At 38.4% G+C, this 25,072-nt stretch overlaps 1 protein-coding gene across 1 annotated transcript in view; it reads left to right on the forward strand.

Moving 5' to 3' along the window:
• Nucleotides 1-23,174: 23,174 nt before the first annotated feature.
• RXFP1 (relaxin family peptide receptor 1) overlaps nt 23,175-25,072 on the forward strand; it is a 113,969-nt gene continuing 112,071 nt past the window's right edge. Inside the window, exon 1 of the mRNA XM_046657022.1 lies at nt 23,175-23,297. Within this exon, the coding sequence (XP_046512978.1) occupies nt 23,249-23,297 (49 nt within the window). The 5' untranslated portion in view covers nt 23,175-23,248. The remainder of the gene's footprint in view (nt 23,298-25,072) is intronic.

Here is a 25,072-nt window from a genome sequence, read left to right on the forward strand (position 1 = left end):
TAAGGGAAGAGCGCACCAAGAGAGAGGGAGAGATCAACACTGCTCAAGTTTAGGGGGTTATGGCGGTGCATAAAGACTGCAGTGGGCTGAAGAATGGGCTGAGTATAGATGCTTGAAGTAACCTTTAAGGAGAATACGAAAGCAAGTTGACTTGAGAAAATAGAAAAATTGTGTAGACTTGAGTACTTACGTGAGGTTGGAGACAATGAATTTGTAGTGATGCAAATCTACATAGTTATGCAATATTCTCCAGCAGCCCAGAATAGCAGAGACATCAGCAAAATAGCACATAGTTAGACTAATCCCAGTCTGTGATTTTTCTCAGCAGGAGGGAGATAAAGACAAAGGTTCACGTGGTTCAAGATTAGCAAGACAGAGTTAGCCAAGGAATCAAAACTGAGTACAGAAAAGTGTGAAGAAGGTTGACAGGGGAAGATTAAGGAAATAGATACTTAGTTATTAATAATAATCAGAGCAATACTGGCTGTTATAACAAACACCAATATTTAAATTACTTAATACAATAACTTGCTCACTTGAGTGTTCCTGATTAAGATAGATGAGGGGTTCTGCTTCGACAGTCATTCCAAGCCCTAGGTTAACAGGTGACCTGATATTTTCAACATATGCTTTCCAAGGTCACATATGGGCATGACATTCAGCCAGCAACCTGGAGAAAGTACATTTTCTTCTTAACCACCTGGACTTGGAATTATCACACATCACTTACACTCAGGGTCTTTGGCAAGAATTAGGACCTCCACCTAAATGCAAGAGGAGCTAAGAAATATAATACTTGGCTGGGCAGCCACTTTCTAGCATAAACCCTGTATTAAGGAAAGAGAACATGAATCTTTGATACATAGCTAGCTGCCTCAGTCACAAATTTCCTATAAGGTTGAAGGGTATAGATTGAAGACCACGTCAATAAGGTATCTAGAAAGACTGGTGGATTGATCCAAAATGGGATGTTTGTTTTTAGTCAGAGGTGGAACAATTCTAGGTGATGTCTGAGATATATCTATCTACAGAGAGTCGGCTAAAATGAAGTAGAAAGGAAAGTTAATGGAAGCGAAAAAGTCAAGAAACTTGTAGAAAATGCTATGGGTTGTTCATATAGACCTGGAAGTAACCCAGGATAATGGTAAGACTTAAGGTAGAGAGGAAGAGAATTAGCTAGTTGGTTAGTCTTCATTGAATGAGAGCAAGCAACTGGGAGGGTGATAAATGACAGCAACATAGAGAAGCAGAGAGAGGGGTAGCAGATAGGATAAGCCTCAGAAGGGCAGAGATAAGATGTAATCAGGAGGTACTATGATCAGCAAGTGGCACTAGGAAAAAGAAAGATGTAAGATGGGTTTCCAATGCCTTCCTGAAGTGTATAGTCTTTTAGGTGACTGCAAGGGAGCAGTAACGACAAAATGAGAGCCACTTCCTATTAAAGAAAAGAAAAAAGGAAAATAGTTATTAAAGAAATAAAAAAATGATGACACCTAGCAAACAAGTAATATATTACCCCCATATTGAAATTGTGGCAATTTAATCAACTGATTTGTTCATATTTGCTGGATGTTAGCAAAGTGTTCAAGATGAGAATACTCAAGCATATTTAATGAAAAATCTATACAAATGTACATGTAAGATCTAATTTCATTGGCACTCATTCTTGGACAAGTCATTTCTCTGAGTCTTGAATATGACATCTGTAAAATGGAGATAATTATAACTTACCCACCAAAGTCAGAAAGGTGGCCCAGACATTGCCTTGGGTTTTCTTTCACCGCTAAAGTCTATGATTCTCCAAAATTACAGCTAGGAAAAATGAAAGAAATTTTTCACTTAAGACTCAAACATTAAAATCTTGTAAACCTTAGAACTCTCAACAGACACATCATAAAGTCATACAGTAAACACAAATAATGCTACCTGGAATAAAATTTTAACATTCTGAATTTTGAGGGAAGGATCCAATCAAAAGAAACATTTTGGGTAGAGAGTTATTTACATCATCCATGACAATGATTTCCCTTCTTTTTCTTTCCTGACACCCCACATTTAAATGCAATCTTATAGAGAAGACAAATACGTAAAACAAATGAAACCAGATTGCTCCTGTGGAAGTGAGAGATAAGAGCCCAGATTTCATTCCACTTGGGGGAAAATCAGAGCACAGCTCTTTCCTCAGGGTGCCTCCTCAGAGCGCAGCTCAAGACTAAAGCACAGGTGGAAGCGTCACAGGAAAGGAGTCTTCTCAGGCGGCCATTCTTTTAACGGCCGCAGTAGTTTCCCCTGAAACCAGGAATCACTGATCTGCGTATAGTCAACCCGTAATCAATAGTTTATCATTGGTCTCACTTTTTTCTACTCATCTCAATGCCAGACATATTGATCATATATTTTTATCAATGTTTTAATTAAATTCTCTATTGTATTGCCTTAAATTGTTTTGCCTAATCGTATCATGTGTAATTATAATCTACATTCCCTAACAACCTCCTACCACAAGATTTCCAATTTTTTGAGGGCAAAGAATATATAATTGTTGAATAGATGAAGTTATCAGGATCAACATCTAGTTCTGAATTAAACATTAACATGTATGAGGAAAACATTGAAAGGATTCAAAAGAGAAATACAGATGAAAATATGTGGAAATTAAAAGAAGTGAACCTGTTTTACTGGTCAATGAAAAGACAATGAAAAAACTAATAACTGTCTTTGGGTTAGGGGGAAAAAACATTATTCATTTATAACTTTGTAACTCTTCCACTTTCATGGAAGATTTAAGTCAGGAAAAAGGGAGCAAATTCCTTTTTAGTGATGCCTGCCTAGACCACCAGTGCTACTCAGCAATCCCAAATCAGCAAACTCCCTCATTTCTCTGAATAGCTTCTATCCTACCCCCACTCTCTGATAGTGTCCAAGAAGGAGATTAAAAGGCATAGCTACAGGCAATGAGAGTAGAATTACAGAGCAAATGTGGCATTGAGAATGAAGAAAGGATGATAGATGTGGCAGCTTCTTGGAACAAGAAAGGATGGTTGATTCAGAATGCACAGGAAGAGGGACAGAAATGCCAGCAGACACCCAGGATTCTAGACCGCACAGCTCAGTGAACGATGTAGCTGTTCACGAAGACACAACATGTAGAAAAAGGCAGAAGGGGGAAGAGGAAGGAAGAAATGGTGGTGACTGGGGGAGAAGTATGTTCCCTGTTAAACATGCTGAGTTGAGACGGCTTGGGACGTGCAGTGCAAATGTCTGGAAGGCAGTCAGATATACAGAGCTGAAGCTGGCCTGAGGACACAGATTTTGGAGTTGTTGGTGTGACTAACACCGTAGCTGTGGTTGAAGTTGACCAGGAAGAGCAGGTAAAGGAGAGATTCCCAACTTGGGCTCCAGGTGCCCCTGGAGTTCCCATGCGCATTCTACAGGGAGTTCTTTTAATTTCCTAAAAATTATATAAGATTTTGTGAGCATGTTCCTTTTATCTGGGAACAGGATTTACGTCTTCCTTCAGATTCTCAAAAATCCATTACCTGAATAGGTAGTGAACCTTTTCAAAGGTGTCAATTAAGAACTAAAGATCTCTACGAAGCATACCCTGAAGAATAAAGTGTTCATGCACAGAAAGAGAATCAGGAGCCGAGATGGAGCCTGAAGAAAGGAGGAGAAGAGAGTAGAAGTAGAAAGATGCAGGGCTGGTTCCAAGAGAAGAAAGGGTGACAAGTATGAAATCGCCCCTTTTGCCATTCAGGGTACAGCTCGAATGTCAACTCTCAGCGAGGCCTTCTCTGACCACTTGCCTCCAGCTCACAGACGTGTTTATTGTGTAGCTCCACTGCGAAAAAGAAAGCTCCCCATGGGCAGGAACCCTGAGTTCCCAGTGCTGAAACATAAGGAATATAATATAATTATTGAGTGATTATTTGACTGACAGTTATTGGAGACAATCTGCAATTTTTTAAACTTGATTTTTGCCTTTCCTGTACCAAAAATAGATTAGATCCAGTTGGTCCATAAACGGTTTTTGATTGAATGACTCAATAAAAAAGTGAGCAAATGTTTTCCCATTTATGTCCTAACACTACAAATAACAACTCAGGCAGAGTGCCACCACAGAATACAGATAAAAAGGAAGAGGAGAAAAACAAAACAGATAACTAAACAACACAGTAACTAAAGGATTAGTCACTGAAATTTATGCTCATTAGTCAGGTTTCTTTTCCACTAATAAAAATAATGATTATTTATGTGATATACACCTTTTCTTTTAGTCTATAGTCTATAATGCTAGATGGGAACACATGTAGTAGTTGTCAAAAATTGCTGAATCTAAAAAAGCCAACCAAATTAGACAATTCAAAAGGTCTTTATTATGTGCCAAATGCTGTGAAACAAAATGCGCTAAGCCACTTTGGCTGTAAATATTTACTGAGGAAAAATGAAGTTGCTTTACTAGCCAATTTGAGTTACAACATTAAAGTCATTAAACAAGATAAGTCATTTCAGCAATTTTAACATGATGCTACACACTCATCTCCAATAAAATATATTATTTCTTAGAATTATTATAGAAAATTACATGATGGAATATAGACATGTTTTCTTCTTTTTAGTGTTTAAGCCATGCTTACTGTTTCCTATAAATAAACTGCAAAATAGGAAGAAACCCCACCTTGGGAAAAGTATTTTACACTTCCAATCTCAGATATTCATAAAAATATTTAAGTTAGAGTTTACAATATTAAATTCACCTTCTGAGATGCAGATGTGACAAACACGTCAACCTGACAACAAGGAAAAGAATTTCTATGTATTAAACAGTGCAGGTAGAAGATGGTCTCTGCAATCAGATGGCTTGTACACTGATGCATTTTTTAAAGATTCATCTTGAATGAATACTGTGGGGGACAGCAGTATTTCCAAAGTGGCTGCCATGTCCTTGTTCACGAACAGACTCGAGAGCCAAGGAAAGAAAAATGAAAGCTGACGTCTATGCACAGTTTAATGTTGGCACAGGCACAGGGCCAGCTACATAATTTGCAAAGTCCAATACAAAATGAAAAGGTAGGACTCTTGAAAAAGTAGGGGAAGCTACCGTTAAAAGGTACAAAAATATAAAGCCTTTTGCTTTCTTCCACTGTCTCTCTCTCTTTGATTTCTCTCTCTCTCGGTCTCTCTCGACTTGTCACCGTGTTTTTATTTTTTATTTAATGTTGTTCTAGTTAAAGAAAAATCAAAATTTTAAATTATTAGCATGAATTTTGCCATCCATCTTTATATTGGACAATGCTGGCTTTAAATACAAATATAAGAACATTTAACTCATATGTAAAATCACCAAAATTACATGATTTGTGTTTCCTAGCTCATACATTAATACTTAGCAAAACAGTGGAAACATTGTATAAAACTAATTTCACTGTTTTTATTTCACTGCTTGATACATTTTACCAATTTTACCAATACTCTCTGCCTTTGGCTTACTGAAAAATAAGAAAGGACTGAAAAGAAAAGGAACTGTGAGTCGCCCTGCTTTCACTTTCCTTCTATGTCATGATGTTCGGGGTAAATGGTTAGTTAGGATATGGAAGTGACAGGAGTAAGAAAGGATATGTTGGTCTCCTAGGTCATTGGTGTTTCTTAGAAGCCACTACCTGCTTTCAAAACAAGTTCCGGTTAGAAAGGAAAGTGAGCCTCTGGGGCTGTCAGCACCACATTTCCTCAGTCCTAGATGTGATGCACTCACTTTGTACTCCCTTTGTGACTCACTGAACTCCCTTTTCCTAAAGAATGACCAAATCTTTCTGTTCTCAGTCTTAAATTGATTGGCAGGAGAAGAAAAATTACCTCTTTGTATTTTAGAAAGTTCTCCTTTTAAAAAAAAGTCTTCTTGGGGCCGGCCTCACGGCCTAGTGATTAAGTTTGGTGCACACCGCTTTGGTGGCCCACGTTCCCAGGTTCGGATCCCAGGCAACAGACCTATACCGCTCATCAAGCCATGCTGTGGCCATGTCCCACATACAAAATAGAGGAAGATTGACACAGATGTTAGCTCAGGGCCACTCTTCCTCAAGCAAAAAGAGGAAGATTGGCAAAGGTGTGAGCTCAGGGCCAATCTTCCTCACCACAAAAGAAAAGCCTTTCTGGGCCAATCCAAGAAATGCTGGAGTTCAGTGGCCCCTGAGGGAAATGTAGGGAGACCAGCTACTCTAGACCAGAAGAGGGAGAGAATTTGAGGCTCGTGTGAGGCGTTTGGTTTCTGCAAGACGGGGAGGTCCATGGAATGGCAGGCTCTGTAAGTGCTGGGACATGTGCCCAACTCATAAGCAGCATCTCAAGAGGGAAGAGAAGTTCTAACGGAGAAAGTAGAACTGGGTTCTGAGCCTTACTCACTTGGCTTTGAGACCAAGGGCAAATGTCAAACTGACAGAGGAGCTGGGCCCTGAAAGCAGCATCATTGTCTCAAGAAACAGAGCTGCAAAATTGCTGACATTAGAAATCACACAGCAAAAAACCAATGGTAACTATGGTGACCACCCTGGACATCCAGGGTCCAGGATTCCTGTGCTGTTCAGCGAAGGGAAGGATGAAGCCAGGAGAGAGTGGACATAGAAACAGATTTAATTTATTTAGAAAAATAAAGGAAGGTAACATTTCCTGCATTGGTCTCATAACCACCTCTTATTTGAGCTCAAAAAAAAAATCCATCTCAGCCTTTTTTTTTTTTTTTTTTTTGACTGGGGAAGAGTCACCCTAAGCTAACATCTGTGCCAATCTTCCTGTCTTGTATGTGGGTTGTCATCACAGCATGACCACTGACAAGTGGTGTAAGTGCACGCCCAGGAGCTGAACCCGGGCCACCAAAGTGGACCACACCAAACTTAACCACTAGACCACAGGGCCAGCCCTATTCTTTTCTGATTGAGATATAGTTTACATATAATATTGTATAAATTTAAGGTGCACAACGTGCTGGTTTGATACGTTTATAAATCGCAATATGATTACCACCACAGCTCTAGCTTTACCACATCACATAATTACCATTTCTTTTTTTGTGTTAAGAACATTTAAGACCTAGTCTCTTAGCAATTTTGAAGTACAGTCGTGCATCGCTTAATGACGGGGATAAATTCTGACAAGTGCATCATTAGGCAATTTCATCATTGTATGAACATCATAGGATGTACTTACACGGTCCTAGATGGTATAGCCCACCACACACCTAGGCTAAGTGGTCTAGCCTGTTGCTCCTGGGCTACAAACCTGGACAGCATGTCACTGTACTAAATACTGTAGACAACTGTAACACGATGGTATTTGTGTATTTACACATACCCAAACACAGAAAATGTACAGTAAAAATGCAGTATAAATGGGCCAGCCCAGTGGCACAGTGGTTAAGTTCGCACATTCTGCTTCGGTGACGGAGGTTGGCTGGTTCAGATCCCGAGTGTGAACTTATGCACTGCTTATCAAGCCAGGCCGTGGCAGGTGTCCCACATATAAAATAGAGGAAGATGAGCATGGTGTGCGCTTAGGGCCAATCTTCCTCAGCAAAAAGAGGAGGATTGGTGACGGATGTTAGCTCAGGGCTAATCGTCCTCAAAAAAATAAGTAATAATACAGTATAAAAGATAAAAAATGGTACAACTGAATAGGGCACTTACCACAAACGGAGCTTGCAGAACTGGAAGTTGCTCTGGGTGAGTCAGCGAGTGAGTGGTGAGTGAAAGTGAAGGCCCAGGCCATTACTGTACACTACTGTAGACTTCACAAACTGTGCACTTAGGCTACACTAAATTTATTTTAAAAATAACTTTCTTTATTCAATAATAAATTAACCTTAGCTTACTGTAACTTTTTTACTTTAAAAATTTTTTAAACTTTTTGACTCTTTTATAATAATATTTAGCTTAAAACAAATACATTGTACTATACAAAAATATTTTCTTGGGGCCAGTCCCATGGCGTACTGGTTGAGTTCAGAGTGCTCCACTTCTGTGGCCTGGGTTTGCAGGTTCGGATCCCAGGCATGGACCTACACCACTCATCAGCCACACTGTGGCAGCAACCTACACACAAAATAGAGGAAGATTGGCACAGATGTTAGCTCACAGCAAATCTTCCTTAGCAAAAAATATATACATATTTTTCTTTCTTTATATCTTTATTCTATCAGCTATTTTCTATTTTTAAAAAACTTATTTTTTTTTACTTTTTAACAACTTTTGTTAAAAAATAAGACACAAGCACACACATTAGACTAAGCCTACACAGGGTCAGCATCATCAATATCCCTGTCTTCCACCTCCACATCTTGTCCCACTGGAAGGTCTTCAGGGGCAATAACATGTATGGAGCTGTCATCTCCTATGATAACAACGCCTTCTCCTGGAATGGCTCCTTAAGGACTCGCCTGAGGCTCCTGTTGAGGAAGTATCACTCTTTTCAGATATATGTCCATAGTGATCTGTTTCCTTTTTTCATCATAGATTTGCTTCTAAGCATATAATGCATCATGAAATTCCTCTCTATAAATGAAAGCCTTTTGGTGTTGGGGTCCATGTTTTCAAACTTTTTAAGGAGATGTTGAGGTCTGCAAAGCTTCTGCTAAACCTTTCATTGTGAATTTCCTTGGAGGTTCTTCTTTTTTTCTCCTGCAATTTCCCTTTCTCTTGCCTCTTCTTCAACTATGTGCTCCTGTTCCAGTTCCAACAACTCCTCATTAGTCAGTTCCTCAGGAACCCCTTGTAGGAGCTGCTCAATACCATCCTCACCCACACCCAGGGTAAAGTTGTTTGTCATCTCAACCACAGCCTTGCTGATTTTTGCAACCCCTCATCCTCGGGAAACCCTTGGAAGTTATGGATGAACCTCTTGAGTGCCTTTTTCCAGATGCCGTTCATACACTGCTTAGTGACATCACTCCAGACCCAAGCAAGGTACTTGAGGCAGTCACAGATGTTGTAATCCTTCCAGAATTACATCAGTGTCTTCTCAGTGTCTGCCTCAGTTGCAGCAGTAGCCTGGGCAAAGGTCCTCCTCAGGTAGTAAGCTTTAAAAGCTGCTATAACTTGTTAACCTATTGGTTGGATCAAAGAGGTGGTGTTTGGAGGGAGAAACACCACTTTGGTATTGGGATAAAGATCATGAATAAAAGAAGGGTGACCAGGAATATTATCAACAGTAAGCAAAATCTTAAAAGGTATGTTATTCTCCAAATAGTACTTCTCCATTTTGCTGGCCTAGCATTTCAGGAGGGCATCTTGGAAGAGGAGCTGGGTCATCCATGACTTCTTACTGCTCCTGTAGTACACTGAACGTGTGTGCTTGTTGATATGTATGAAGGCCATGGGGTTGTCACTGGGCTAGATCAGGAAGGGTTTCAATTTGTAGCCTGCAACATTGCCCCCAAGTGGCTGTTATCCCCTCCTTAAAAGCCTTGAAGTCTAGCGTTGATTTGGCCTCCTTGTGGATGAAAGTCCTTTCATGCTTCCATGTTCAGAATAGAGAGGTTTCATCCATATTGAATAATTGCTCTGGCAAGTAATTTTCCTCCACAATCAGCTAATCTAGAGTTTCCAAAAATTCTTCAGCTGCCTTCACATCAGCACTCACAGACCCACCATTCACTATCACATTATCTGGTGAATAATGATTCTTGAATTGTTTAAACTATCCAGAGCTAGAGGTAAATCCAATATCATAGTTGCATCCAGCCTTTTCTTTCAACATTGCAAACAAACTATTTGCTTTGGCCACGATCATGATGGTGCTGATAGGGCTACACTTCTGTGTCTGGTCTTCAATCCAGGTCATTAGAAGTTTCTCCACATCTGAAATACACCCTTTTCAAATTTTTGTTAGTCTTATTGCCTTTAGTGAAACAGTGAACAGCTTCTGTCACTTTGTTCTTGCACTTCAAGATGGCAGCTATGGTGGAATGGGACATGCCTGACTGGCAAGCAATAACCATCACTGATTTTCCACCTCCGTAGGCCTTAATCACTTTTCATTTCATTTCCAGGTGAATCACTCTACGTGGCCTCTTACTGGCAACATTAGCAGTGGATTTTGTATGCTTAGGGACAATAATGAAGAAAACAACATGAGATTAAATCAAGCACAAGAGAAAATGATGCAATCAAGAGAGGCAGTAAACATGAGATGTATGAGGCTGCTGCTGGCATAACACAGCAAACTGCTTTACAGTGAACTTTTTACAAGAGTACTCACTAAAATAATGATAAAAAGTATAGTATAATAAATACATAAACCAATAACGTAATTGTTTATTATTGTTATCCAATATTATGTACTGTACATAATTGTATGCGCTATAGTTTTATACAACCGGCCGCACAGTAAGTTTGTTTACACCAGTATCCTCACAGACGTGTGAGTAATGAATTGTACTACTGTGTTAAAATGGCTACATCATCACTAGGTGATAGGAATTTTTCAGTTCGATTATAATCTTATGGGACCACCACCGTTTATGCTGTTTGACATTGACTGAAACGTCATCATGCAGCACATGACTATATATAATACAGTATTATTTACTATAATCACCATGCTGTGCATTAGATCTCCAGAACTTATTCATCTTCCAGCTGCAGGTTTGTACCCTTAAACAACATCTCTCCAATTACCCCATGTCCTAGCCCCTGGTAACCACCATTTTACTCTGTTTCTACGAGTTCAGCTTTTTTAGATTCCACATATAAGTGATATCATCCAATACTTATCTTTTTCTGTCTGTGTGTGTATTCCTACCTTTTCAAATTAGACATTTTCAACTTAAATCCCAAGTCACACAATTTCTTTTAACTGCAAAATTCTGAAACCTCTTTTAAATAGCATAGGTAGGTATTACCTATAAATTAAAGTTCAGAACTCAGCAAGGACGAACCTCTTTATACACTACACTTTCAGTAACTATTACTTATATCATTTGCTTCTAAACAAAGAAAATCTGTTCAGCCAGTGACCAACGCCTATTTAAACAATTGGAATCACTTTAGTAATTCAGCGGGAGAAGCCATGCAATAACTCGGAGATTCTTTAAGAACTGTGTATATTTTTTCAAATAAAGTAATTTATGTAAATTAGTTTGGTAAATATTTCACGGGGGTGCAATATGACATTTGGCAATACTCCCTACTCCTATACCTACTCGAGTCCCTCTGCAAGAGATCTTCACAATTGCATTTGCCTCACCGTGCTTAAAATGACAACGTGACCTAAGAACAGATGTTTAACTTGGAATTAAAGATACAACAGGCCCAGGTTTGTTCCAACAATAGAGCTTGGCTTTAGGTCTTCATAGCAGAACTTTCTAGAATCACTGGGCCTCATGGATTCTGTTCAAAATACAAGATTTTCTTGTTCCCATCCAAAATAGGCAATGTAAAACCAGTCTCTGTCTCTAGTATACACACATATTTTTCCCTATTGCTCCCTAGTTACTGATTTAACAGAATATTTAACATTCTTGAATCCTTTCATAGATTCTTAAGATGTTTTCCCAAAATAAACAATTAAAAAGACAAATAGCTTTTATTTTAGGTCACTGATCCATCTTCTTCTAGACCACCTTGATTTCTTTCTAGCACCTGGCACAAAGCCCAGTGACCATTTTTAACCATTTTCAAAAATTCATTTTTCTGGAAATTAAATAAATGTGCTTTTTCTCTGCAGTCCTCTTGCCTTATTACTGTGATTTGTCTTCCTAATTGCCAACTTGGAAAGCCACCCTAAGAGGAACTCTCATTGTTTTTGTCTAATGGTCAGTGCTGGTGGATGTTCTTCAGCAACTTGGTTTTACTCATTCAAAGAAACAGGACCGATGCCCAAGGACAAAAATTCTTTATTATTTTTTCCTGTCTCAAGTGAGACAAGAAAGATCTCATTCCTTCTAGACCACTGGTTCTCAAACTTGAGTGTGTATCAGAATCACCTGGAAGTCTTGTTAAACTGTAGACTGCTGGGCTCCACTCCTAAGTTTCTGCTTCAGTAGATGCGGCTGGAGCCTGAGAATTTGTATTTCTAACCAGTTCCCAGACCCATACGATGAAAACCACTGTTATAGACTGTCCTCGAGGTCCAATAAGAAACAAAAATTGTTACAAAAATAACGTTAAATTACTACGAAAGAAAATTAAAACACTCATGCTTCTGACTCTGAAATTTATCTTATCATGCTCTCACAATATTTCTTAAAAGAATTTTCATCAGTAATATTACAAATACCTATTTTTCAAACTGTCAGAAACATGTCTAACATTATTATACTGTATCTATTTTTGCCTTCATATTTGTAACTTTCAGCACAGCTCTTTATTTTAGCTTGCAGACAGTTTTCCAAAGAACGTATGTGTCTTTCATTTCAGAATAACACAAACTTAAAGACACTGCATTACCTTTCAAAAAACAACTAAATTAAAATTGACTTCACATATGTTTATAGATTTTCCAAAAATTGCAAAGCGAACTCTGACTACATATCAAGTTAAGTTTTTCTAAAATCAGATGTGATTATATGGGTGTGGTTTGCCACCAATAGCTTGTACCTCCTGTTAAAACAAAGCCACATTTTTTAAATACCCTATTTGCACTATCTATTATTATATCACCATTTATGTGATAACATAAGAAATAGCATTTAATCAAAAATAAATTTACTTTTAGAGTCCTAAATACATACTATATTAGAGAAAAAATAAGATTAGCTCTTGTAATAAACTAATACCCCACATTAGTTTCCTAAATCTTATGATGTAACTTAACATCCAAAGGAAATATTTTTCATTCATTAGTTGAAGATTTGAAATTGCAAATCATTAAACATGTGTGCCTAAGAATTTAATTTTAATTGGTTTTAGGTCCTGTATATTAAAAATGTTTATGTGAAGCACTTTGAAAAATTAGCAACATATATTTGTTTACTGCCTCTCATTGTTCAGCTCTCTCAATACCAGCTCATCTACTACACGTTGACTAGTGCAAATAAAGGGAACTTTGTGGTAACAAGGATACCTTCGGACAAGGCTATTTTTTGGGACTTTGGGTTGCTTTTCTTATTGCATCATTTAATAATCAAGCATGGTCTTAATAACAATCCTGCTCAGATACTTATTTTAATGAAGCTGGGAACACCAATTCTCCCAGGCTTTCAAAAGCATATAAATTACTACTGTGATGTGGAGACTTAGAAAGCACTTGGGCAAAATTAACAAAAATGAATAAATTGCTGGAGTTAAAGAATAATTACTATTTATCCTAGAGAAAAAAAAAAGACGAATCCAATATTGATCATCAAGGATATGCAAGTAAATAAAGTTTCCCATCAATTGACTAATTTGACATAATACATGTGGATTCATCTTCTCTCCAACTCTACTCTTCCTGATCCTTTAATGCATCACTATCTTCCCAGGCTTCTCTCCTCCAGCCAATCACTGGATATCAGGTACCAGACAGAATGTCTAAGGTGTCCCATCAGTTGGCTAATAATAGTCTCAGAGACAAGAGGTCCAGCACACCAGGTTGACCCATTTCACTTTCACTTCCAGAGCCTCATCCTCCTCCTGCCTGCCCTTTTCCCTCTGTATCAATCATTAGTGCCCAATAGTCCACTAAGCTTTTGTCAAGTCCCTGTTTCATTCTTGGTGTTTCCAATTTGAATTCTCATGATCTCACTTGGCTTTATTCCAGGATTTGCCTCTTTGTGCCTGGTTGAAGCTGCCATTTCTCTAGTACCTCCTCTCTACCTCCCCTTGGTGCCAACACTTGCACATCCCGCAATATTCCACCGAGAAAATTTCTTATCCCCCTATAGCAATCTGGTAAGATATTTGACCTTTATAAATACATAACTACTTGTATTTGATATATTTACAGATTGACAAGTTGTAGAGAAAACTCAACTCCACATTTCAAAAGGTGAATAGCAACCTATAAACGTGATAGGAATGAGGAGCCGCCAAAATCTGTCTTCATTAAGTTTTTACACCCAGACCCACTTGTCTGTTGTGTTTGATTAGTCTCTGGAAGCTACAATAGCTGAGAAATCCCCTGGAGCTGTTTCGTGGCATGCTAACATGAGCAATAGCCAGTTATCTGGAACATAATTTAGAAATCTCAGGAACTCAGATGAACTCTAGGAATTCTAAAAGAAGATTAAATGAGAAATGGGAAACACATTTTTGTTTTCACAACTAGGATTTCTTATTCTAACACCTTCTTATGTCAGTAGCACAGTCTGAAGAGTGTTATCTCACCAGGAGGAAAGTGATATGACAAAATCGATCTGCCTTCACATAACAAAATCATAAACTTAATGGCATAATTATATATTACTTTATAATATTTACATTTATGATATTGTGATAATAGCAGTTACTTTTAATGTTCTTCACAAGCTCCACATACACCAACTCATAAAGCCTGACAATATTCTCATTCAACTTATATTCGTTAGTTATCCATTTATCTGTCTTTTCCTTTGCCAATTTTTCTTTTCCTCAGTTCTCACCTCCTCGTCTGCCTATTGCCTGTACTCACTAACTCTGAACGTCTCTGAAGACTTTTTCAGCCTTGGTACTATTTCCTTCTATACTCACTGGCCTAAGAACTTTGGGATTGTGGGTGACTGTGGATCTGCCCACCAATCCTCCCCATTCCCCATCTTCTGCTCATGTGGCCTATACTACCTTCTAATCATCAAGATAAATACATAATCTAGTCTCAGATAATTTTAAGACCCTGTTCCCCCAGATACAGTGCTTAATTCAGCACTGAACATGTAGCCTAAAATCATAGACTTGCACGAATAGCTCATTAATTAGACTAGGAGATGTTTCCTTGCTTTGGGGATCGTGGATCACGGACCTGAAAAGATAAGAACCAGGGATTGCCAGCAGCCATTATCTCAACCACACAGAGAAAGTCTGTCTGAGGTAATAAAGTAGAGAGAATCAGAGACAAAAAATAAAGAGAGAGTGAAGGAGAAAGAGACAGACAGAAACAGAGACAGATAGATAGAGACTTGATGACCTCAGCTGGGTTGTATATTAAGTGGAGAGTGAAAGAGAGAGGCATGGGGGCAGTAAAAGCAGCATAGTAAATCAGGGAATTATGTCCACAAAACTTTTCTAAGAAAAGAACTATAGAGTTGGCTATTAACACATGAAATTAATTAGCACCAAATAAATAAAAACACAACTAAGTCCTTGAGAGACTTGTATAACTACAAGGACTATTAGCCTGAGCTAAAATGAAATTTTTTTTAAAAAAAAAACAGTGATTGTTCTAGAACCTTGGAGGCCAGTGGTTAAGTTTAGTGTGCTCCACTTCAGTGGCCCAGGTTCGGTTCCCAGGCGTGGACCTACACCACTCCTCTATTGGTGGCCATGCTGTGGCAGCAGCTCACAAACAAAAAGAGGAAGGTGGGCAGTGGATATTAGCTCAGGGCAAATCTTCCTCAGCCAAAAAATGAAATCCTTGGGTGCCCAACCAACTGAAGGCAAAAAGGAGTCTGTGAAGTCTGCTTAGCCCCCAACTCTAGACACTGGAGGGCATATTCTCCGGAGTGTCTACTTTAGATGTGGAGAATTCAGATAATGCAAAGGAAGGTCATCCAGAGTGCAGACCAAATGCCAGAGTGGACAACGGACTAGGAAGCCCCTCCCAGGGAGCAGACTCAGCCTAATCAAGGAGCATTCCCCATCCTCAAGGTAAGATGCCTCACCTCATCTGCCCAGCAGGGTTTCAGATCTGCTACACACAACTCTCTGCAGGTTTCTCCTAACCTTCCCCTTTCTGTTGAGAACAGTTATTGCAATTATCTTGTCCCCGTTTCACCATTGCATATTGGGGGCAGATAACTTGTCTTTTTAATTCAGAAATGTTTAGTCAAGAGAACCCACAGCTAGGTATCCTGTCAAAACTACCTACCATACATCATCCAGAGACCCTGAACTATGAACCTGGTACTGTGACTGGATGTAACTCCTGGAATGTCTCTCTTGGAAAAGAGGTTAGTGTATTATGCCTACAGGTGATCAGGAAGGCAGATTGAAGTTGTCATTCATACTGTTCATCAAAATATTTCTGCTCTCCTCCTTCTAGGCACAGGGCTGGACTGTCCTTCCCTTACCGCTTTGAAGTCAAGCCAATAAAATGTGAGGAGACATGATGTGTATTACTTCCAGATAGAATCTTTAAGAGCCAGTGTGCAATTTGCCATATTGTCTTTTTCCTGCCTTGATGATCATGGATGCATGTGTCAATACAGAACCTCCAACAGCCTGGTACCTGAGAGACTATGATGATCAGAGGCCCCTACTGACCCATGATGGTCATGTAAAGGGAGAAAGAAATTTCTGTTGATTCAAATGACTGAGATTCTGTGATTGCATTTTATCGCAGCATAATCCAGCCTATACTGACTGATAGACCTTCTAAAAACAAATGGGAAAAACAACTTTGTTAAGAAAGGCTTTTTCTGCAAAGATCGCTATAAGGCAGATAATGATATTTTTCACAGCATTGCAAAAATCCAGCTCTGTACCCAAACCAAAAGTTAGTCCCCTGGCTAGGAAGGGTAATACCTGGAAGAGGCCAAAAAAATGAGGAAACTCTGACTTCCCAACCAACCTTTCTCCAAGATGCCCCACAGGACAACCTCTGAATTACAGAGGTAACAAGGTCCTCCTTCATCAAGTGCCAATCACTGGAATGTATCATGGAGTTGTGTGACATAAACTCTGCCACACGAACCCACCTAGCATTCTCCTGGCCTTGAAGTGAAAACCAAGACAGCAGCCTTTAAACTAAGGGTTAGAGACTCCAGCAGATGCCAAAAGGGAGACCTACAAAGGCAGTGCCTGGACTCATTGAAAAAGACTTCAAAACCTGGTTAATAGCAAACTGAGTGTCCCAAAGTTGAAACCATTGGCAGTCTACCAGGGTTTTAAAGGACTTGTGCTACCAGAGAGGCTTTGAGCCTGGACTGGATCAGTTGTTCCCACATCATGATCCATAGACGGAGTCTAGGGAATTTTTACTCATCTGCAGTGAAATGAGAAAAATAAAGGCAATGTAATTTTTTCTTTTTTTTTTTTTCTTTTTTTGCTGAGGAAGAGTCACCCTGAGCTAACCCCATTGCCAATCTTCCCTGTTTTTTTGCTTGAGGAAGATTTGCCCTGAGCTAACATCTGTGCCAGTCTTCCTCTATTTTATATGTGGGTCGCCACCACAACATGGCCACGAATGAGTGGTGTAGATCCACACCCAGGAACCAAACCCCAGCCACTGAAGCAGAGCACACCAAACTTAACCACTAGGCCATAGGGCCAGCCCCTGTAATCATTTTTAATGAAACTAAATGTATTCAGTTTAGAGAACTGTTCTGTTTCAACATTGTATTTTCCTTCATTTTGTGGTATTCGAATGTCCTTACATTTATGAAATGATGGTGAAAGATAATGGTAAGTAAGCCTTTTATTGCTGTTATTAATGTTTTTACTTGACAAAATTAAGTCTGGCAAACTTATGTTGTCTCCATTGTTTTTATTAAAATTCTACGTAATTATGAAACAATTATTTTTATTTGACCATCAGATCTAAAAACTTCTGAAGGACTATAAATATTTATACATGTAATATCTGATGATTATTTTTAATATAATAAAATGTAACCTGACAGAATCTTAGAGAAACCTTTTGTGCCATACTCTAGAGCTGCACTGTGCAATATGGTAGCCACAAGTGACGTGTGGCTATTGAGCACTTGAAATGTGGCTAGTCCAGATTGAGATGCGCTGCATGTGTAAAATACATACCAGATTTAAAAGACAGTAAAAAGAAAGGAATAAAATATCCCTTTAATAATTTTTATATTGACTACCTGTTGAAATGGTAATAATTTGGATATAATGAGTTAAATAAAACATATTATTAAAATCAATTTCACCTGTTTCTTTTTATTTTTTTAATGTGGCTACTAGAAAATTTTAAATTGCATGTGTGCCATGCCTTGTATTTTTATTAGACATCCCTCTTCTAAAGTCAAAGTGTGTTCATGATTAACCATGATTAAGACTGTGTTCTTTCCGGCAATAGCTTGTGTTTGCAGGCCTTTCCAGTCACACGAAGCCATAAGAGCTGACTTACATCTGTTACACAGCAGTCTCATCTCCCTGACTGAAGTCTCTGCTCTCTCTCATTTTTTGCATCACATGGTCATGAGGCTAGTCTTTTTTATTAATCTCCTTTTGATTATATCAATTCATTGTTCAGAAATTAATATCAAATTTTATTTCCTCCTTTCTGATATCTAAATTAATCAACCTAATGTCTGACACCCTCCAACAACTCATTACCCTGTAGCTCTCCAAAACTGTTTCTCGTTATTTTCTGGCATAGACTCAGCCAGACCTACTGTTTGCATGTGCTTATTCTTTGCATGCACTTGTCTTTGAAGTGAAATGTTGTTTCTACTACTCTCTATCAGTCCGTGACCTTCTCTGTCTCCCACACTCATGACACAGATTTTTCTTACCTAAAAAATCTTCCATAGTTGACCCCACCTAGCTCTCTGTACCAGTTTCCTTAATGCCCTCTTGTATCTCCTTTACTAGATTATGTTCATGGCATCAATTTGCAATCACTGAGAGATTTTATAAAAATGTGTTTTAGGTAACTCATATACATGCATTCTGTCTCCATACTAATTTATAAATTACTTTGAAGTAGAGTATTACAGTCATGTGTTGCTTAACAACAGGTATACATTCTGAGAAATGCATTGTTAGGTGTGTTTCCTTGTGATTTCCTTGTTATGTGAACATCATGGAGTGTACTTACACAAACCTAGATGGTATAGCCTAATATACACCTAAGTTGTATGGCACTAATCTTATGGGATCACCATCGATATGTGGTCCATCATGGACCACAACATCATCATGTGCTGCATGACTGTATTTCATAAAACGACAGAAATATAATGCATCTAAAAGATCAGCTATTTGTTTTACAAGTGAGGCAACTGAGGACCAGAGCATTTAAGTGACTTATCAGAGGTTACATGGCTAATCAGTGGCAAAACTGGGACTAGAACTCCCTACCTTTTACTGGTACTCCTGGAACAAGCCACTCTTACTTTTCTAATTTATTCTTTCATCCAGCATGTAGAAGATGCCCCTTGCCTAAATCGGGTAGTCTCAAGTGAGCCACACAGAGGCATTAGCAGCAGACTGAGAGTGGCTAAAGGGGAGAACACTGGGATTGTTAGCATAGGGCTAAGAGCGCTAAACCTCCTGTAGGGTTGACCCCATGGAGTGAAGAACAAGCTAAATCACGCGCAAATGAGCTGGGATTAGAGGCAAGTCTCCTACTGCAGCAGAGGAGCTGAACTGCAATCTATCAACCTGAAGCAGCTGAAGCCTAACTATAATGACTGGTCATGTGCAATGGGTTTGCAAGGAAAGAAGGAAGGAAGATGGCTGCTGGAGAGCATGCAGGTTGCCAGACATGAAACAGCAAGTTTAGTTTCCAGGTCCTATCCACCAGCTCAATCAGCAGACTATATTTCTCTTTTTGTAATGTCTGTCTTGAATGAGGTAGGCTCAATCTAGATAGAATAAATCTGAAACTTGACTATCTTCAGTTACAATGGTTTGAGGGAACTAAGTAAGGCAAGATTAATAATAATGAGCTCTGCGCAGAGTTTGCACTTAACAAATGCTGTCAACTGGTATTTATTGCATAAGATGATGATAATGGTGATAATAGATAGATAGATAGTAGACAGATAGATGGAATTGAGCTTGTTAACCCTGTTCTCGTCTTCTTCATACTGTCAATTTTGCAGAAAATCACTAAATTCAATGTCCCTATTATATCCCTCAAAGGCAACACATGAATCCACATGAGACTAGTTTACCATCTAACGGTTGATGTTCTGCTAAAATGATATAATAGCTTCTGATCACTTCCATCTAGGGTGGAATTGTTAAGATTTTGTATAAATATCTTTCAACATACCTGTACCTATTAATTGCTCTGTCCCAGTTGCACATTATGCTTGATATCATTCCCCAGAAGTAATTTCATCTCAGAATTGTTTAATTAATGCTAAATCGAGACAGCTAAAATTGTCTTTTGGCATGACTTAGAGATGATGAGTATCTCAAGAGTGTTGCCTGATGGACAGCTGTCAATTAGAAATGGATCTGTAGGATGAACAATTTGACAGCGTGTGTTTTAGCCCTTGGATTGCAGTTATTCTTACTTTATGGGTTGGTTTACTGTTATCTGAATATCGCTACATCGTGAGCCTCTGACTGAGATCTTCCCAACCTCTTTCACTGGAACTTTCCCAGGTCTACAATCAAAGAAACATTTAATAAAATGGCTATTTCTACTGTTGAAAATAATGGTAGTAAATAGGTTCAGAAGTATGGACAAAAGCCCTTACGTGTCATTATCTAATTTTAAAATATGATGCTGAAAACAGAGTAGTGTATTTCAGTGGTGGTGGGGTAGAAAAGCCACAAGGTTAGAAACTTGAATCTAAATAGTGCAGAATCTGTATAACGCTTGTCTGGCTTAACTCACTAGGTTGTTTTGAGAAGTAGTTTTCAAATTGAAGCTTTTGTTATTACTCAGAGAGCCTCAATAAGGTTTTAAGAAGAGGTTCCAAGATAAGAAAGGGTGTTAACCTCTATTAGCCTGTGTCAGTAAGAAATCTAGGGTGGAACCCCCTGACGTGCTCAGCCTGGCAGAGGCAGTGACACCGCAGATTCTACAGGGCCCATAGGGCAAGTTTGTAACAGAACAATGTGGGCAGGAAGGGAAGGTTAGGAATACATGATCTGTTTGTTTTTAAAACTCTTTAACGTATGTCTTCAAACTGCAAAACAAGAAAATGAGAAAACATCTTTTAAATTTTAGGTGAGAAAAATTCTTATTTTAATTATCCGGCAAAAATCAATCCTTAAACATTATTCAGGGAAGTCTTTTGCTACAATGCAGCTTTTCTGAACCAAGAGCAAGTTTGCTCCCCAGGGGACATTTGCCAATGTCTGGAGACATTTTTAATTGTCACAACTAGGGAGTGCTATCGACATCTAGTGGGTAGAGGCCAGGAACGCTGCTAAACATCCTGCAGTGGTAAGGACAGCACCTCACAGGAAAGAATTCTCTGACCGAAAATACCAATAGCGCCTGCTGCAGTGTGTTATCGGGTTACTCTATGTTCACTGTTGGGGTTTGTCCGCCAATATACTTATATGAAACTAACATTCCAGATTCACTGTCTTTGCCAAAAATAAGAAAGAAGTGGTATCCTGCAAAAACAAGTGTCTAACATTGTTCCTTCTGCTAAATATCTATTTTGGAAATCTAATATAGTCTTAGTGAAATGAGAAATTATTTTCAAGTTTTGCACTGATAATTTCAGATTAAAAGTATGTTGTGTGTATATATGGTTAAAGAGGACCTCCTGCGTACTGGCCCACTAATTGTATATGTCTGTGATATCGGCTCAGGCAAAATATTAAAAGCTAACCAAATAACATCAGGATTACTTTGAAAACCTCTGTATCAACAGCTTGCATTTTGACGGACAATTCCCAAAGCAAGTTCCTCAGCTTTATTGTTGAGAAGCTTCTTATGGGTCCCCCTTCAGATGTTGCCCTTGACATGTCCCACAGCATCCTTCCAGAAAACACTATTTCTAAAATAAATAAAAAGTCATTAACCCCTGAAAACATTTCGAGTACTATTATAAATAATAAACACTTATTGAACATTAAATGAGCATTCAAATTCAGTTAACTGTAAGCATTTCTATCAAAAGAACAGTGTCTTCATTAAATACATCTACTGATAAATGAATAAGGACTTGTGAAGATTCCTATACCTCATTTCTTCTTTCATGGTATTAATCACTTCTACAGGAAAAAAAAAAAAAAGAAAAGCAGTGTTAATATAACCTTTTAGCCACCATTTAAAAATAGACTTCTTATGTTGAAGTCAATGATACAAAGACATGTAATTTAAATAGATTCTACGTGTGGGGTGGTTAGAAGGCATTAACCTCAGAAACAAATTTCTCATGTCAAGGTGCTGCCCATTTGTTCTAGCAATAAATTATCAAGTTGCAAAATAAGAATGATACGGCCTGGTTACAAGAAAATGCATTTCCTGGACATGTTCTTTGCATTTGCAGGCTTTTTCCCCCCTGATAAAAATAATAAAAATCATATGAATAGCTGCCATTTAGTAATCACCTATTATGCGCTAGGACCTCTGCCAGACACTCAGTGTGCACTGTGCTGATCATCACAGCTACCTTGCTAGATAGATGTTTTCCTCCGGAAAGCCCAGGTTCCGCCAAGAATAAAGAACGACGCCACTCCAAAGTAACAGACCGTGGATCAAACCCAGGAAGGCTTTACTCCACAACCAATGGCATTGTCGTGGTCTCCACCGTAGTAAAACTCATGAACTCAAGAAACTTTAAGGTTTGATTTTTATTCCTTTGTATTTTCTTTGAACAATAGCCTCTCGTTCAAATGCCTAAACTCAGACAGATCATAAAAGATTGCTGTAATTACACTTCTATTGTTGCCTTATAGTTAATTCCACAAGGCATTTTGTTCTATGTAGTTCTGTTCTTTTCCTCTTCCCAAGTTTTGGGGGGAAAAATATTTCTGTTTGTAATATATCTCTAGTTTAATTTCTTTCTCGTAGCGTGACTTCCATCATTCAGACATTTGTCAGGGATCATACGCACCCTCATTTGTAGACTGTCACAGGACATGGAAACGAGATGTTTACCGTCAGTGAGAAGAGCCTGTGTATCCCTGTCTGAAACTTTCCTTCACTGCTCAGCTTTGTCTGTGTTCCTGTGGGTGTGTGTGTGCGCGCATGGTGTGTGTGTGGTGTGCGTGTGTGTGTGTGTGTGTGTGTGTGTGTAAAGAAGGATATTAAGACTTTCAGAGAAAGAGGGTGGGGAGGAGAGATTCTGAGAGGAAAGGAAGAAAGAAAAGAGGGAATGGAAAGAGAGAGGGAGAGGAAATGAGAGAGGAAGGAGGGAGGATTGCTTTATAGCTGCTAAGATTGCAGACAGAAATAGCACACAACCACCGTGAGCTGTACGCGCCTCGGAAACCAAGACCAAATTGTATTCACTTTTATTAATCAGTTGCTCAGAAAGAAGGAAATGACATCTGGTCCTGTCTTCTTCTACATCTTGATTTTTGGAGAATATTGTAAGTATGTCCGGCATTTAATTCTGTATACCTTAGTATTTTATGAAATAATCACAAGTACAAATGTGTATTACTTACATGTATGCTTTTAAGATAAAAATGTTTTTTCTGATAAAACTAATCTCACTTCAAAATTATCCTTCTTAATACATTTCTGGTATTTATATTAAAAACTGGAATATATTGTCAGAGTCAATAGTCAAGCAAGACTAAGGTGTCATATAAACCTATGCTTCTTAACAACCAATTTGCCTAATTGATATTAACAATTAATAATTTTATAACATTTCGAAAGGAGTAGTCTGTGAGGGGATTGTGTTCAAGGAATATGCCCATTGAAATATTCTGGGGAAGTCTTTCCATTTGTCCCAGTTTCTGTGTAATTGTAACACTTCGTTGTCCTAGTCCTGTGTGATTACATATCACAGGTGTGCCTCCCCACGGAGACATGCATTCATAAAACTCCTTTTTTATTTAGCAAGGTTTCTCACTGTTCCTTGAAAGAAAAACAAGGGAAAGCACAAAGCAGTGAAAAACACAGACACACAAAGAGCCCAAATGGATTTCCTACTTTTGCCATAATGACAATTTTTGCGTTCTCCATGTGTGTCGTTTATCATTCAGAAAATCTGTTTTTTTAATCAAGGGACAGAGTCATTTTGCATTTAGCCCTATTTAAATTGTATTATGTAAATAGAAACAAAATGTTTATGTTCCTTAGGCAATAATGAGAAAGTCAAAGCAAATCAAGACATAAAACTTTCTGGGTACCTTTAATGTCTTATGATGCTGGGAATAATTAAACTTTAAAAATTTTAGAATTCAGAAGCATGTTTACATGGCTTTGTCTCTCAAAAATTTGTAAAAGTTTGTTTACACTAAGATATTCTATTGGGGAATGTCTCAGAGTAAAATTCAGCCCTAACTCTCCCAATTCTGATGGCTTGTACTGTACCAAAGTGATTTTCTTTTCCTTTCTCTCTTTCTCTCCTTCTGACCTCTACTGTACCTCACTTTAATGGCCAAATGTGGGAAAGAGCATCAAAACCAAAAAAAAGACTCAGAATCCTGAAGAAACATTCTCGTTCCATCTCTAAACTTGATTAGTGACATTCGCATTTTATAACTAGAGGGGGAAAAGTCAAATTGCAAACCACCACCAAAAAGTGAATGTTTCTAATTATAATCCAAGGGTTTAAGCTATCAGTTTTTGACATTTGCAGCCAACAGTCACATAAATCAACAACATATTTTGCCATTTCCTACTCCATTTCAATGAATAAACCTTCCAAAATAGACACTGTAGAATGAGTAATTCAAGGGTATGCAAAAGTTCTTCAGGGCAAGTCGAGAAGCAACTTCAACTAATGTGTTACCAGTCATTTCAGGTTAGTAAAAAAGTTGCATGTTTACGTGTTCTCTTTTGTTATAAAAAATTATTTTCATGAGCAAAAACTAGATAATAATGATGATTACAATAATGTCAAAATCCTCCAACTTTTTAAATTTATCTTTTGATTTAAAAAAATTTTGATAACGACATGTAAGTACCTGAGAGCTCAGAGTCTCACTCTTCCATGCTTTCCATTGGGGATGAGGGTTTAAACAGCTGATGCTGAGTTTGGCAAGCAAGGTTCCAGGCTATATTGGTGTCAACTGGGTGGGTGGGGTGGAGGGGCATTTGACAGGGACCCACTGAAACAGCAACTCACACCTGCGACTCACCTTTTAGTTTATCTCATCACCCAGCCCCACCTAAAAGAGGCTTTCCTATA

This window comes from Equus quagga, chromosome 3 (assembly GCF_021613505.1).
Source record: "Equus quagga isolate Etosha38 chromosome 3, UCLA_HA_Equagga_1.0, whole genome shotgun sequence".
Taxonomy (NCBI): Eukaryota; Metazoa; Chordata; class Mammalia; order Perissodactyla; family Equidae; genus Equus; species Equus quagga.